This window comes from Punica granatum, chromosome 2 (assembly GCF_007655135.1).
Source record: "Punica granatum isolate Tunisia-2019 chromosome 2, ASM765513v2, whole genome shotgun sequence".
NCBI classification, from domain to species: domain Eukaryota; kingdom Viridiplantae; phylum Streptophyta; class Magnoliopsida; order Myrtales; family Lythraceae; genus Punica; species Punica granatum.
The window spans coordinates 35,242,103-35,256,590 of NC_045128.1; the positions used below are offsets into that span (position 1 = coordinate 35,242,103).

Sequence of the window (14,488 nt, forward strand, 5' to 3'; positions counted from 1 at the left end):
TACGATTCTTGTCGGCCTTAATTCTTGGGGACGGGGTGAGCGTCTAATTTTCATAGGGGCTCATGGGCCGGCTCTCCCGTTTACCTTCGGGTAGGGAACCCTTCTCAGTTTTAACCGTAAGTCAAGTCTCAGCCTTTATACCAATAAATAAATAAATAATAATTCTTTTTTTTTTGGTTAAAGAATCAATAATTTTTTTTTTAAGAAAAAGGTAATGAGAAATTCGAGCACCTTGCTTTAGAATGGGCCCTCATGTTGAACTCGAACTTGAAGGGTGAAGCAGGAAATCTCCTCTGCGATGCGAATATTCCAAATGGCGGCGGCTGCCACCTGTATTGGGGTTTTTTTTTTTTTGTTTTTGTGTGCCGATTCCACCTGTATTGTTTAATTGCTTTGTTTTTGGGTGGAAGGACCGACTTGTTTCGATTAACCAAAGGTTTACAAATCTAATATCAAAAATTAAATTATAAAATTTTAAAAAGGCTTAAATAATTTCACTAATGAGAATTGAATTGAAAATTATTGAATTTTCATTTGAAATCGGGTGTCATTGCATCATTCTTTTTAGGCGAAAGCACTATATCATTCTTTCTTGGTGGAAGGAGAGTTTACTCCTCATACGTGAATAATAAAACACCTTCCACAGCTTACCAAAACTACATTGATAGTACATTCATAGATAAAATGACTAAATAAATCAAACTCTATCGTTAGGTTACAATGAGGCATTGATATGTGTGCTGCATTTTTCTTCTATTGACCATGTACGCACTTACCTTATTTCTTTCAAACATTTCTTGCGATGGAAGAAATGTCCAACGGTTATGCTTGGTGTACAATGTCAATATCTTGCATCAGATTTTTCTTTTAGGCAATTATTTTTCTTGCTACGGAAGAAATGTCCAACGATTACGCTCGGCATACAATGTCAGTGTTTTGCGTCGGAGTTTACTCCATATCGAGCAGCTCGTTTCTAATATTGCAACGGTTATTGGTGGATGTTAATTATTGCAGTTATTTCATACCTAGAGTAGATAATTAATGAAACGATATAGTTTTTTCGATTAAAGGGAGATTTAAAAGCCTAATATAATTAAGTAGAAATCTTCAAAAGTGAATAATTAATGTAAAATGTAAAACAACTACTAGTATATTTACACAAGTCCAATGCAGAAAAGCCCATATATCCTTGTTCATATAACAATGTTTTTTTTTTCCGTTGAAGGAGAATTTCAAACTTTGATTAAAAACCGGAGTTCAACATATTGTATTCAATATAAGTATACAGTCCCAAAAAAAGTAAGATTTTACCTTACAAATGGCGTGAAGTACACACTTGTTTCCCAATCGAAACAAGGCTCACTGCATGAGGAGCTTCGAGGCATGAGTCGGCCCATTGAATTATTTGAAGGGGAAGAAAGAATCTCCAACAAGCACGCGCATGAACCGAGAAAGTCAGCCCGATCGGGGAGTGATTTGATTTTGATTTTGATTTGTACAGTCATAAACCACGCCCTCCCATTCCATTTGTTTATTCTTTTTTGATATAATCTTCGCTATTATTTTAATTTATAAATTATATGATTAAAAAAATTCAATGAATCTCAACTAATTCAAATTCAAGTCGGATCGGCTAATACATGGATAAAACTCTTCCATTCACATGATTCGAATTTAAAACTTTTTCGTAAAGATGACAAGTATCGAATTATTTAAATTAATTTACTGTGTTTATTCTAATTTATAATTGACTGAGAAAAAGACTGTTATACCTCAAAAGATCAAATTAAAAAATAAAAAAGGACAAAAAGTTATGAGAGCACATAGTTTGTTGCTCCCTCCCTTCCTCCTCCCACCTAATCGAAGAAACCGAAACCCCATCCGACGGTTCATGTCGACCTGCCCTTCCTTCTCTATAAAAAAACCTCAGACCTACTTCCCTCTCTTTGCTCGCTTCTCGTCACTCTCCGCTCTCCTCTCTAGAATTTACCGCACACCTCCTCTCTCGCTCTCGCTCGCTCTCTCGCTCTCTGTGCAGATCAGATCTCTCGTGCTCGGATATGGCAAAGATCAAGTGCGTCAAGGCCAGGCAGATCTTCGATAGCCGTGGCAACCCCACCGTCGAGGTACGCTGCTCGATCCTCTCCTCTTATCTCTCCGGTGTATTCTGACTGCTCGATCGATTCACGGAGCGCGAAGAAGCGTTTCCGCGTGACGTTGATCGTCTCGAGAGATGGTCGAGCTTCGGATGACGGAGATTGATTCTGCCGTATTTGTTTCTCAGTCCGAATAGCTATTTTGGCTTTGTTGTGTCCTGTTTTCCCGATGTTTCTGAGCTGTCTGTTGCTGATTAGCGGGTATGCGTTTTTCGTAGGCTGATGTGACCCTTGACGATGGTACCTTTGCTAGAGCTGCAGTTCCTAGTGGTGCATCCACCGGTAAGATGGCTTACTCTCTCTTTGATAGCATGCACATGCTGGTCGCTTGTTTGTTCATTCAGCTGTGTTTCATAAGGAGAACATATTAAGACAAGACAGGGAATCATATTTTTAACAAAATGACGTCTCGGAATGTTTGTTTAGGTATTTATGAGGCCCTTGAATTGAGGGATGGAGGATCTGATTATCTTGGCAAGGGTGTTTCCAAGGTCAGACTTCATACTTTAGCTCCGTTGTTTGCTTTCATGATATCCGGATCTTCTGCGACATCGCTCATGCTACTTAGTTACTGATTGTTGACAAGCATTTATTGTTGTTTGGCCCATGCAGGCCGTTGGTAATGTTAACACGATCATTGGCCCAGCATTGGTTGGAATGGTAAGTGCGGACCATCTCTTTACACCTACACTTTCGGTCTCAATTATATTTGTTCATAGCTCATGGAATGTCTTGGGTTCGTCTCTGAGCTGCAATTTTTTGTTTGTGATTGCTCTTCCAGGACCCAACTGACCAGACCGCTATCGATAACTTCATGGTTCAAAAACTCGATGGAACTGTAAACGAGTGGGGTTGGTGCAAACAAAAGGTAGTTCATCTCTTGTTTGGTTTGCTTCAAGTTCAATATTCATTTCCAAGATTCTTAAATATGTGAACTGTTTTGTGTCTGTTCAGCTTGGAGCCAATGCCATCCTTGCAGTATCTCTTGCTGTCTGCAAAGCTGGGGCTGCTGTCAACAAGATTCCCCTCTACAAGGTATGTTTCAGTTGTCTGAGGAGTAGTGCCACCGGTTTATGTTATCTTTTAGATGTTGAGGTATTGATTGATTCTGTCTACATGGGGCTGATCTGCCGATGTGAACTGGTGCATCATAGCATACTATTTCCTGACTGTTGTAAGCTAGTACTCTAGTTTTTGATTTAGATATTAATAAGAGGGATATATCAATTTCCTTTCATGCAGCACATTGCCAATCTAGCTGGTAACAAGAAATTGGTGTTGCCTGTTCCTGCTTTCAATGTCATCAACGGTGGGTCGCATGCAGGAAACAAACTTGCCATGCAGGTATATTTTGACTTTATTGACTTATTTTCTGCTTACTTGTTTGTGGTCATTCATTTTAAGTCTGATTGGCCCACCGCTTTTTACAGGAGTTCATGATCCTTCCTGTGGGAGCTTCCTCTTTCAGGGAGGCCATGAAGATGGGTGTTGAAGTGTATCACCATTTGAAGGTGCGTGGCACCCTCTTATCTTTCCAGCATGTTTTGGTTAATCTGGTTCTAGTTTCCTGTCAATCTGATTCTGTTGGTTTTCTCTATTAGTGTTTGTTTGTCAATGGAGAATTCAATACGTTATCTGTAAACTGTTTGACAGAGTCCATCAATGAATTGCTTCAAATCAAATAGTATGCGCCACCGTTTAACTCAGGTTTCATGATTGGTAGAATGAAGAATAATAATGGTTTAAATCTTGTAATTGACTATTGCCATGTCTGCAGTGGCAAGATTATTTTGCAGGAGTCCTTTACACCTAGAAGTTCAATAAAATGTCCCAGTCCCGCTCATATTGTTAAAACTATCCATTTAGTTGCTCAGGATAATGGTAGCAAAGTCTTGGTGTTGTTTCTATTGCAAATTGCTGTTGAATGTGACTAGTTCTGATATTAGAGTTAACACTGTTTGCCATTTCTCTCTTTCAGGCTGTTATCAAGAAGAAGTACGGTCAGGATGCCACCAATGTTGGTGATGAAGGTGGTTTTGCTCCTAATATTCAGGTCAATCTCCATTCTGTGAAATGCCCCACATCTAAATTAGTTACCTTGTTCTAGTCATATGGTGCTTGCAACATTGGTGGCTTAACCATTGCTCATTTCTGTTGACTTCAGGAGAACAAGGAAGGTCTGGAGTTGCTCAAAACAGCAATTGCAAAGGCTGGTTACACTGGCAAAGTAAGTAGCCTTCACCACTCCTAAACTCCATGATAGTACCACATATGCTTAATATATCCAAGAGGTCTGACCATGCAGTCCAGAAGAACTGATGGTTTCTTTCTCTGCTTAGGTTGTCATTGGAATGGATGTTGCTGCTTCAGAGTTCTATGCTGATAAACCTATGATTTGAACTTCAAGGAAGAGGTGAGCTTATATTGATGCCTCCTGTACTCCTTCAAATGCATTTTCTCGAGGTTTGGCCTACAGGCTGCTTTGAGTTTGAGCACACATATATTAAATTAGTGTCCTGCAATGTAGTTCATCCTGTGATTGTCTCTTTTGTTTGTACAGAAAAATGATGGTTCACAGAAGATTTCTGGCGAAGCTCTCAAGGATCTCTACAAGTCGTTTGTGACAGAGTATCCCATCGTGTCGATCGAAGATCCATTTGACCAAGATGACTGGGAGCATTACTCTAAGCTGACCTGTGAAATTGGTGAGAAGGTTCAGATCGTGGGAGATGATCTTTTGGTCACCAACCCCAAGGTCAGACCATTCATCTTTATCTCCCTAACATACTGTCTCACTATCTCTATCAGTTGCAGTATCTCTCTCTGCCTATCACTTATGAAAGCTTTTCTTGTGTGCAGAGGGTCGAGAAGGCAATTCGAGAGAAAACTTGCAATGCCCTTCTTCTTAGGTCAATCAAATCGGGTCTGTCACCGAGAGTATTGAGGCTGTGAGGATGTCCAAGCGTGCTGGGTGGGCGTGATGGCCAGCCACCGCAGTGGAGAAACAGAGGATACCTTCATTGCTGATCTCTCTGTGGGTTTGGCCACTGTAAGTATATTAGCATGTCTGAACTGATATTTGGAAACCTGTTTTCGCCATTGACCATTTTCCTAGAAGCCGATTCTAATACTGCGTCTGTTGGATTAATTCAGGGTCAGATCAAGACTGGAGCTCCTTGCAGATCGGAGCGTCTGGCAAAATACAACCAGGTTGATAAGCTCGACCAACTTAAAGAAATTTTAGATCTTTTTCCATACCATTCTTCCCTAATCGTTCTTCTTTATCCATGATCAGCTTTTGAGAATCGAGGAGGAGCTTGGCGCAGAAGCTGTTTATGCTGGAGCAGACTTCGGTGACGGAGATTATTTGCCGTATTTGTTTTAGCGAATAGCTTTTGGCTTTGTTGTGTCCTTTTTCGATGTCTGACTTGTGGATTAGCGTTGCGTTTTTGAGCTGAGACCCTTGACGAGACCTTTTGAGCTGCATTCCTAGTGGTGCTCCCCGGTAAGATGGCTACTCTCTCTAAGCAGCACTGTTGTGTGCTTCGCGTGTTTCTGGAGAAATATTAAGACAAGACAAATCATTATTTTATACAAAAGAGAAGGAGAAAGGCTTGAATTAATGTTATATCTGGCAAGGGTGTTTCAAGTCAATAACTTTAGCCGTGTTTGTTTATTATATTTAATATTATTGTTATATAAAATTTATTGTTGTTTGGCATGCGGCATGTAACACGACATTACATTGGTTGGAAGGTAAGGCGACATCTCTTTACACCTACACTTTCGGTCTCAATTATATTTGTTCATAGCTCATGGAATGTCTTGGGTTCGTCTCTGAGCTGCAATTTTTTGTTTGTGATTGCTCTTCCAGGACCCAACTGACCAGACCGCTATCGATAACTTCATGGTTCAAAAACTCGATGGAACTGTAAACGAGTGGGGTTGGTGCAAACAAAAGGTAGTTCATCTCTTGTTTGGTTTGCTTCAAGTTCAATATTCATTTCCAAGATTCTTAAATATGTGAACTGTTTTGTGTCTGTTCAGCTTGGAGCCAATGCCATCCTTGCAGTATCTCTTGCTGTCTGCAAAGCTGGGGCTGCTGTCAACAAGATTCCCCTCTACAAGGTATGTTTCAGTTGTCTGAGGAGTAGTGCCACCGGTTTATGTTATCTTTTAGATGTTGAGGTATTGATTGATTCTGTCTACATGGGGCTGATCTGCCGATGTGAACTGGTGCATCATAGCATACTATTTCCTGACTGTTGTAAGCTAGTACTCTAGTTTTTGATTTAGATATTAATAAGAGGGATATATCAATTTCCTTTCATGCAGCACATTGCCAATCTAGCTGGTAACAAGAAATTGGTGTTGCCTGTTCCTGCTTTCAATGTCATCAACGGTGGGTCGCATGCAGGAAACAAACTTGCCATGCAGGTATATTTTGACTTTATTGACTTATTTTCTGCTTACTTGTTTGTGGTCATTCATTTTAAGTCTGATTGGCCCACCGCTTTTACAGGAGTTCATGATCCTTCCTGTGGGAGCTTCCTCTTTCAGGGAGGCCATGAAGATGGGTGTTGAAGTGTATCACCATTTGAAGGTGCGTGGCACCCTCTTATCTTTCCAGCATGTTTTGGTTAATCTGGTTCTAGTTTCCTGTCAATCTGATTCTGTTGGTTTTCTCTATTAGTGTTTGTTTGTCAATGGAGAATTCAATACGTTATCTGTAAACTGTTTGACAGAGTCCATCAATGAATTGCTTCAAATCAAATAGTATGCGCCACCGTTTAACTCAGGTTTCATGATTGGTAGAATGAAGAATAATAATGGTTTAAATCTTGTAATTGACTATTGCCATGTCTGCAGTGGCAAGATTATTTTGCAGGAGTCCTTTACACCTAGAAGTTCAATAAAATGTCCCAGTCCCGCTCATATTGTTAAAACTATCCATTTAGTTGCTCAGGATAATGGTAGCAAAGTCTTGGTGTTGTTTCTATTGCAAATTGCTGTTGAATGTGACTAGTTCTGATATTAGAGTTAACACTGTTTGCCATTTCTCTCTTTCAGGCTGTTATCAAGAAGAAGTACGGTCAGGATGCCACCAATGTTGGTGATGAAGGTGGTTTTGCTCCTAATATTCAGGTCAATCTCCATTCTGTGAAATGCCCCACATCTAAATTAGTTACCTTGTTCTAGTCATATGGTGCTTGCAACATTGGTGGCTTAACCATTGCTCATTTCTGTTGACTTCAGGAGAACAAGGAAGGTCTGGAGTTGCTCAAAACAGCAATTGCAAAGGCTGGTTACACTGGCAAAGTAAGCCTTCACCACTCCTAAACTCCATGATAGTACCACATATGCTTAATATATCCAAGAGGTCTGACCATGCAGTCCAGAAGAACTGATGGTTTCTTTCTCTGCTTAGGTTGTCATTGGAATGGATGTTGCTGCTTCAGAGTTCTATGCTGATAAAACCTATGATTTGAACTTCAAGGAAGAGGTGAGCTTATATTGATGCCTCCTGTACTCCTTCAAATGCATTTTCTCGAGGTTTGGCCTACAGGCTGCTTTGAGTTTGAGCACACATATATTAAATTAGTGTCCTGCAATGTAGTTCATCCTGTGATTGTCTCTTTTGTTTGTACAGAAAAATGATGGTTCACAGAAGATTTCTGGCGAAGCTCTCAAGGATCTCTACAAGTCGTTTGTGACAGAGTATCCCATCGTGTCGATCGAAGATCCATTTGACCAAGATGACTGGGAGCATTACTCTAAGCTGACCTGTGAAATTGGTGAGAAGGTTCAGATCGTGGGAGATGATCTTTTGGTCACCAACCCCAAGGTCAGACCATTCATCTTTATCTCCCTAACATACTGTCTCACTATCTCTATCAGTTGCAGTATCTCTCTCTGCCTATCACTTATGAAAGCTTTTCTTGTGTGCAGAGGGTCGAGAAGGCAATTCGAGAGAAAACTTGCAATGCCCTTCTTCTTAAGGTCAATCAAATCGGGTCTGTCACCGAGAGTATTGAGGCTGTGAGGATGTCCAAGCGTGCTGGGTGGGGCGTGATGGCCAGCCACCGCAGTGGAGAAACAGAGGATACCTTCATTGCTGATCTCTCTGTGGGTTTGGCCACTGTAAGTATATTAGCATGTCTGAACTGATATTTGGAAACCTGTTTTCGCCATTGACCAATTTTCCTAGAAGCCGATTCTAATACTGCGTCTGTTGGATTAATTCAGGGTCAGATCAAGACTGGAGCTCCTTGCAGATCGGAGCGTCTGGCAAAATACAACCAGGTTGATAAGCTCGACCAACTTAAAGAAATTTTAGATCTTTTTCCATACCATTCTTCCCTAATCGTTCTTTTCTTTATCCATGATCAGCTTTTGAGAATCGAGGAGGAGCTTGGCGCAGAAGCTGTTTATGCTGGAGCAGACTTCCGCGTGCCAGTCGAGCCCTACTAAAAAGCGAAATTATATTTGAGTGAACGAGTGTTTGCTTTTACGCGGCTCAAGTTTTTAACTTTGCTGGCAGTTTTGAGTCATAGTAGGTGAAAACCTTTTGTACGTGATGTCGTGACTTGTGGATTTTCCTGCGTTGAATAATTTTGAAGCAGAGAGCCTCGGTTGGGCAACTGAGACCCGATTTTGGAGGTCTGTTTATTACCTATTGTTCGGGTTTTTTCTCCCCCGAGATGGGTTGGTAACAGAACGACCTACTCTTCTCTAAACAGCACTGTTGTGTGCTGCGCGAAATGTTCTTCTGGTAGATGAAATTATTCACTATCAAATGTCCATCAAAATGAAATTATTCTCTATCACAAGAAGAGAAGGAGAAAGTCTTTTGAAGTCTAATGTTATATCACATGGCAAATGTAACAAGTCAATAACTGTTTGCCGATGTCCATTGTTTATTAAAAATATTATAAAAATAAATTATTGTTGATAAAAATAAAATTTATAATATGTGGTGTGATATAGTGTCATGCGGCATACGTATCACGCACATTACCTTCTTCACGAGAAGGATCAAAAGGATCAACGAAGAACAATTCTTCTTTGGATCGTGCGTCTTCTTTGAGTCTTGTTTCGTAATATGGATGGAGAGAGAACATGAGGCAATGTGTGATTAAATGAAGAGGATCTGGCAAAGAAAGAACATTTAGAAGAAGATAGGCCGTTCACAAGCTGCTCGTCTGGGTGATGTGATTTAATTGAGTAAGCCGGATGTCCTTTAAACACAACATTTGGGAATGCTACTTGAGAATTACTCAATGTGACATAGTTGCGAAATTGTATTGTTGTATTAATGACAAGTTAATGTTTTAACCAAATACACTGGCGAGGCACTGTTATCTCATCGAAAATAAAGTGTAACTTTTGAAAAGTTGTCTTGAAATTAAAGGTAGAGTATTTTTTAAGAAGATAGATTGAAGATAGAGTGAACACAATTACATTTACTCTGCAAAGAAAATAGAAAAATAACATACAGTCAAACGTAATAACTGAAATAAATAAAACTAAAAAAATTAAACGGTGATGAAAGATGCAGGCTGTGGGGTTCGAACCCACGCGCACTTATGTGCAGAAGATCTTAAGTCTTCCCCCTTAACCTCTCGGGCAAACCTGCCTTCAGCGGTTAAATTTTGAGAAATATTTTTACATATATATAATCTTGTCTTTCACAGTTTCATTCGTAGTTGATGTTCCAATTATCTATGGGCCAAGCAAAACCCTAGATCACAGAACAAGAGTCCGACCTGACTAGACCGAGTGAAGGGGGGAGAGAGAGAGAGAGAGAGAGAGAGAGAGAGAGAGAGAGGAGCCATAGCCCAAAGCTCGTCCCCCGTCGGCCGTGGTAGCCACCGTTCGGTGACCGACCGTCGAAGATGGCGGAGCATTTGGCGTCCATATTCGGCACAGAGAAGGACAGAGTGAACTGCCCTTTCTACTTCAAGATCGGCGCTTGCCGGCACGGCGACCGCTGCTCCCGCCTCCACACTAAGCCCACCATCAGCCCCACTCTCCTCCTCTCCAACATGTACCAGCGCCCCGACATGCTCACCCCCGGCGTCGACCCCCAAGCTCAGAACCTCGACCCCCGCAAGGTCCAGGACCACTTCGAGGTGCGATCCCGATCCCGATCCCCCTCTCATCTCCAAACCTTCAGCCTCATCCTCCCCGCATTGTATTGATAGGTACTAACGCTTGAGCTGTGTGCAGGATTTCTACGAGGATCTCTTCGAGGAGCTCAGCAAGTATGGCGACATAGAGAACCTGAACATCTGCGACAACATCGCTGATCACATGGTACAGTAACTGCAGCTCTTCTCTCGCTCGCTCCCCATTTTAATTCATTTGAGTCTTATCGGTGCTTGAACTCCGCGAGCAGGTCGGCAATGTCTACGTGCAGTTTAGAGAGGAAGAGCATGCTGCTAATGCGCTTCAGAACCTTACCGGGAGGTTTTATGCAGGTTATTCTCATCATAGATTTTCTTTTATCTTTTTGTTGTTCGAATTCAGCCTCTGTTTATGCTTGTCATGAATCGGTTTTGTTGGATTTGGTAATTTTGCGGCTAGACAGTGATCTGCAGATGTTTATACATTTGATTTGGTTCTGCCTGCAATTTTCTTAGAAGAATGGTAGTTTTGAGTTTGAGTCGATTATGGTTGCTCTAAACACTGCCCCTGCAGAGTTGGGAAGCAACAAACATTGTGCGTGAGGGTCTAATTATCTCAGTGAAGTGAGATAATAAGGCTTTCAACCCTGTGAGTAGCATCGAATTATCTCAGTGAAGTGGAATGAATGGAAGAGTCGAGGAAATGGTGCCTTGATTCCTAAGACCATTGGATTATTTGAGCAGGCTCTTAAAGTCATGGAGCTCAATTTGATCCAAGAATTGCATCTTCACTTGAGGATTTGGAGATTAAACAGGATCATGTCGGGATTTAGTTTCCGCACTTTGAGATAAAGGGGAGTTTGGATCCCCGAGCTTTGCATGGACCATTTCATGTTGAAGTCCAGTCACATGGAGCTTTAAGCGTTTAGCAATTTAGACCATATCCAAGCACTGGGTGACTAGAACCAATTCACTACCTACCAAGACCGTACCATGAATGTTTTTACTATGTGACACTCTTTTTTGGATAACCTTGGGCCACAGCTCAGGTTTTAATGTAAGAAGTTTAAGTTAATATGTTGCTCTTTCATCAAAAGCAGGAAAAGAGGAAAGAAATATCTCAATTCTCTTTCTTTCTCCTTATTGGTCCTTCTATCACTCTCTTCCTTAGAGAAACGGCCTCCTCAAGCTCGACTAGTATGTCCAAATGAAAAGAATTTCTGCGATGCATAGAGACCTTTGTACTGGATGTAAGATCAGCCAAAAGCTTTTAGAGTCTATGTCGTTCACGAAGGCATTTTGTGATAAATATACATCCATGGAATGGAAATGTAGGTAGAGTTCATAGCAGCAAAAAAATTTCATGTAGAATATGTCAGCTTGACTATGTAAATTATGACATAGAACTTTACTCATTTAAGATTAAGATGTTGAGGACCTATTAATTTATTGGATAGTTTGGTTTCAGGTTGTGGAATCTGAGATCCAAACAAGAGCTGTTTTAGTCCGAGTTGGTTGTGAGGGCCCTTAAGTTTTCCACGTTAGATTACATCGCTTTAGGAAATACTCTGCCATACAACTTTCTGGTAAGGTTACTTACCTTAGGCAAATATTTCTCATTTTCACCCTATTTCTTTAAATCTGTTTTACTCGTTACGCATTTCTCTTTTGACGCATAATTCCTTTACTGTTGCTATTGGTACCAATTTATTCCTTTATTTTTCTTGTTTGCCTGGTTTCAATATTTCTTTTGTGGTCTGATGGCTTAAACTTGTGACCAAATGCCTCTTTGCAAATCGTTTGTCTGGTTTATTATGTCTAAGTGTCTGTTGGAAGATAACCCTTGGATAAGGATTTTCCTAAGTTAGGCATTTAATGCATTTGGAAAAAGGGAAAAAAAGAATACGATGATCCTAGATCTGGTTTCTTGCCAGTTCTAGTGGTTTCTCTTGATGACTCTAGCCCTTTAGTTGAAAATGAGAGCTGATTGGGATGTTGTGAGGGTCTTGCAGGATGAAATTGCCAACATAATAATGTGGAGGATAAATTACATTACTATGGGGCAGTAGAAACATGGAACTAGTGTCCCATTTGTGTTTTTGGGTATCCAAAGGATAAGACTTAAATTCTATGAACAGTTTCTAAGATTATTATTATGGACAATAGCAATCTCAATTTCTGGGCCCAATTTGATAACAGGATTCTGTGCGGTAGGAAGAATTTTCTCTGTTGTGGATGTCTGGCTTAGCTATCTTCTGGCCTTATTTTACAATATAAGGGGAATGCGGTTCAAATACTGCATCATAATGTTGTCTTGTGTCATTAATCGTCCCCTTTTTTTAATGGGCCATCATCGTAATGATCGTCACCTCTATTTTATGGTCAAGCCTCTTGATTCTTTACCTGTGAATATTGTTTATCAGGGCGTCCCATCATTGTGGACTTTTCTCCAGTCACGGATTTTCGTGAAGCTACATGCAGACAATACGAGGAAAATGTTTGCAACCGCGGAGGTTATTGCAACTTCATGCATCTGAAGAAGATCAGCAGGTAATGTTCATTGTGCAATCTCTACCGCTTTATTTCGGAAAGTTAGTTAATGGTTTTCATAGGATAGTAGGAGAATCGTTGGTTGCTGTTAAGAGTGAGTATGACTTGGCACTATGGGTCATTTATTGTTGGCGACTAGATCCGGGTACATGTTGCCATATGCCCTGTATGTTTTTTAAAATTTGACGAGGTAAGAAGATTACTGTGAGAGAGTGCAATAATTTCTCTGATAAATCATGTGCCAATATAGGGATTTGAGGAGGAAACTCTTTGGGAAAAGTAGGCGCAGACAGAGTCGAAGCCGGAGTCCTCACAGACACTCTGATCACCGACCATACAGCTCCCGTGGTCCAGGCAGAAGGGAAGATGATCGGGAACGCCGGCATCATGATCGAGGCAGAAAGCCTCGGAGCCAAAGCCCTGGGCGCAGAGGGAGAAGCCCAAGCCCAAGGGGAAGGAGGAACAGGAGCCCAGTTCGGGAAAGTAGCGCTGAGCGAAGAGCCAAGATTGAGCAATGGAACCGGGAAAGGGAGGAACAAGCAGAAGCAAATGGTAAGGGTGATAATGGAACCAACGAGGTGTAGTTTAATTTAATTCCTTAACTCTTGGACAGTGAAAGGAAAACCACAAGGGCAGATGTCTTGTGGATGTTGTCTTAATTGAGAAATGCCCGTCTCGTTTGGCCTTCTTAGTCTTCATCACATGGTTCACATAGTTGTGCAACAGCGGTTGTATAAAAATATGTTATGAAGCTCGTGGAATTGGTCTTGGTGCCGACTTATTTAGTCCGTTTTCATATTACTGAGGCGAGTCGGTTTTTCTCAGAGCAAGAGGCTCATGTTTAATATAAACGGTTTGTAGTGCTGCAATATCATCTTTTTCTGAAGACAAACATTATATGAATTTGTGATTTTGGTTTCGAGGAACACAGATCAGAACAACCTGGCAAAGCTTCAACCCACTTGCGAGTTTCTGTTGAGGTTGATATTTTTAGCATCACAGCTTTCGGTTCAGCGAATATGCCTTAACTAATCATATCTATTTATCTATTTATAATTATGATATATAAAGCTGAAGTGCATGAAGTGCGCGACGTGATAGCTTTATTTATTAACTCTCAATTTGTGGTTAAGTATAACGAGAATTGTAGGAGCTCCAACTGTTAATCCTCAGTTTGTAGTTAAGTGCTTTCTCAATTATTCTGATAATTAATTTATTCGAAAAGATATTCATGAATGTGAATATTTCAATTTCAATATAATCAAAACAATTAATTTTATATTAAAAATTTTCTATGAAAATATTCAATAAATATTAATTTTTTTAAAGTAACTTGGTCTAGAGAAATTAAATAATTTAATATATCAAATAATTATACTTCATTAATTCTCTAATCACCAGTGTAACTCGCGAGATTGTACCTAATTTTATTTTTAGTTTAGTTCAATTCAATAGCCTCCACTTGCTTTATTATATATAGAAGATGCACAATCTAGCCTTAGTTATAAACTATCAACCCACATGTACGAACAATTATTTTAATTTAATTACCACTTGCGGAATTTTAATTTCAACTTGTGGAATTCTTTTCATTAGCTCCTTCATTCCATATAATGTATTTCTTTTTCTAATCCATAGTCTTTATCAGATAAGGGA

The 14,488-nt window shown here is 40.3% G+C and overlaps 2 protein-coding genes and 1 non-coding gene across 4 annotated transcripts; 2 read left to right on the top strand and 1 right to left on the bottom strand.

Annotated features, from left to right (window-relative positions):
• The first annotated feature begins 1,891 nt into the window (after nt 1-1,891).
• On the top strand, nt 1,892-8,832 carry LOC116196549 (enolase-like). Its single transcript, XM_031526327.1, is given in 18 exon segments — nt 1,892-2,126; nt 2,375-2,438; nt 2,583-2,647; nt 2,769-2,816; nt 2,938-3,024; nt 3,111-3,191; nt 3,399-3,500; nt 3,587-3,667; nt 4,135-4,209; nt 4,321-4,383; nt 4,496-4,541; nt 4,544-4,569; nt 4,717-4,911; nt 5,016-5,061; nt 5,064-5,129; nt 5,132-5,205; nt 5,310-5,366; nt 8,547-8,832. Coding segments are annotated over 18 exon segments (1,323 nt in total). The 5' UTR covers nt 1,892-2,060; the 3' UTR covers nt 8,628-8,832.
• Nucleotides 8,833-9,709: 877 nt separating this feature from the next.
• On the bottom strand, nt 9,710-9,792 carry TRNAL-UAA. The gene has a single exon. It is a non-coding gene; the product is annotated as a tRNA-Leu (tRNA).
• A 106-nt stretch (nt 9,793-9,898) lies between these two features.
• Nucleotides 9,899-13,758, top strand: LOC116196940 (splicing factor U2af small subunit B-like). Of its 2 annotated transcripts, XR_004154933.1 has the most exons (6): nt 9,899-10,288; nt 10,386-10,472; nt 10,555-10,636; nt 11,751-11,868; nt 12,706-12,832; nt 13,083-13,758. XR_004154933.1 is itself a non-coding variant. In XM_031526902.1 (5 exons), exons 1-5 carry the CDS (start codon nt 10,052-10,054, stop codon nt 13,414-13,416), a joined length of 867 nt encoding a protein of 288 aa, XP_031382762.1. In that variant the 5' UTR covers nt 9,901-10,051; the 3' UTR covers nt 13,417-13,758. The 2 variants fall into 2 exon arrangements, 1 of the variants encoding a protein (XP_031382762.1); XM_031526902.1 differs by lacking the exon at nt 11,751-11,868 and having other exon boundaries at nt 9,901-10,288.
• The last annotated feature ends 730 nt before the right edge of the window (nt 13,759-14,488 follow it).

Excerpts from the sequence above, each read along its gene's own strand:
- LOC116196940 (XM_031526902.1), top strand. The coding sequence starts at position 10,052 with ATGGCGGAGCATTTGGCGTCCATATTCGGCACAGAGAAGGACAGAGTG. Across the intron at positions 10,637-12,705 it reads TACCGGGAGGTTTTATGCAG|GGCGTCCCATCATTGTGGAC; the intron begins GTTATTCTCATC and ends ATTGTTTATCAG. Across the intron at positions 12,833-13,082 it reads CATCTGAAGAAGATCAGCAG|GGATTTGAGGAGGAAACTCT; the intron begins GTAATGTTCATT and ends GTGCCAATATAG.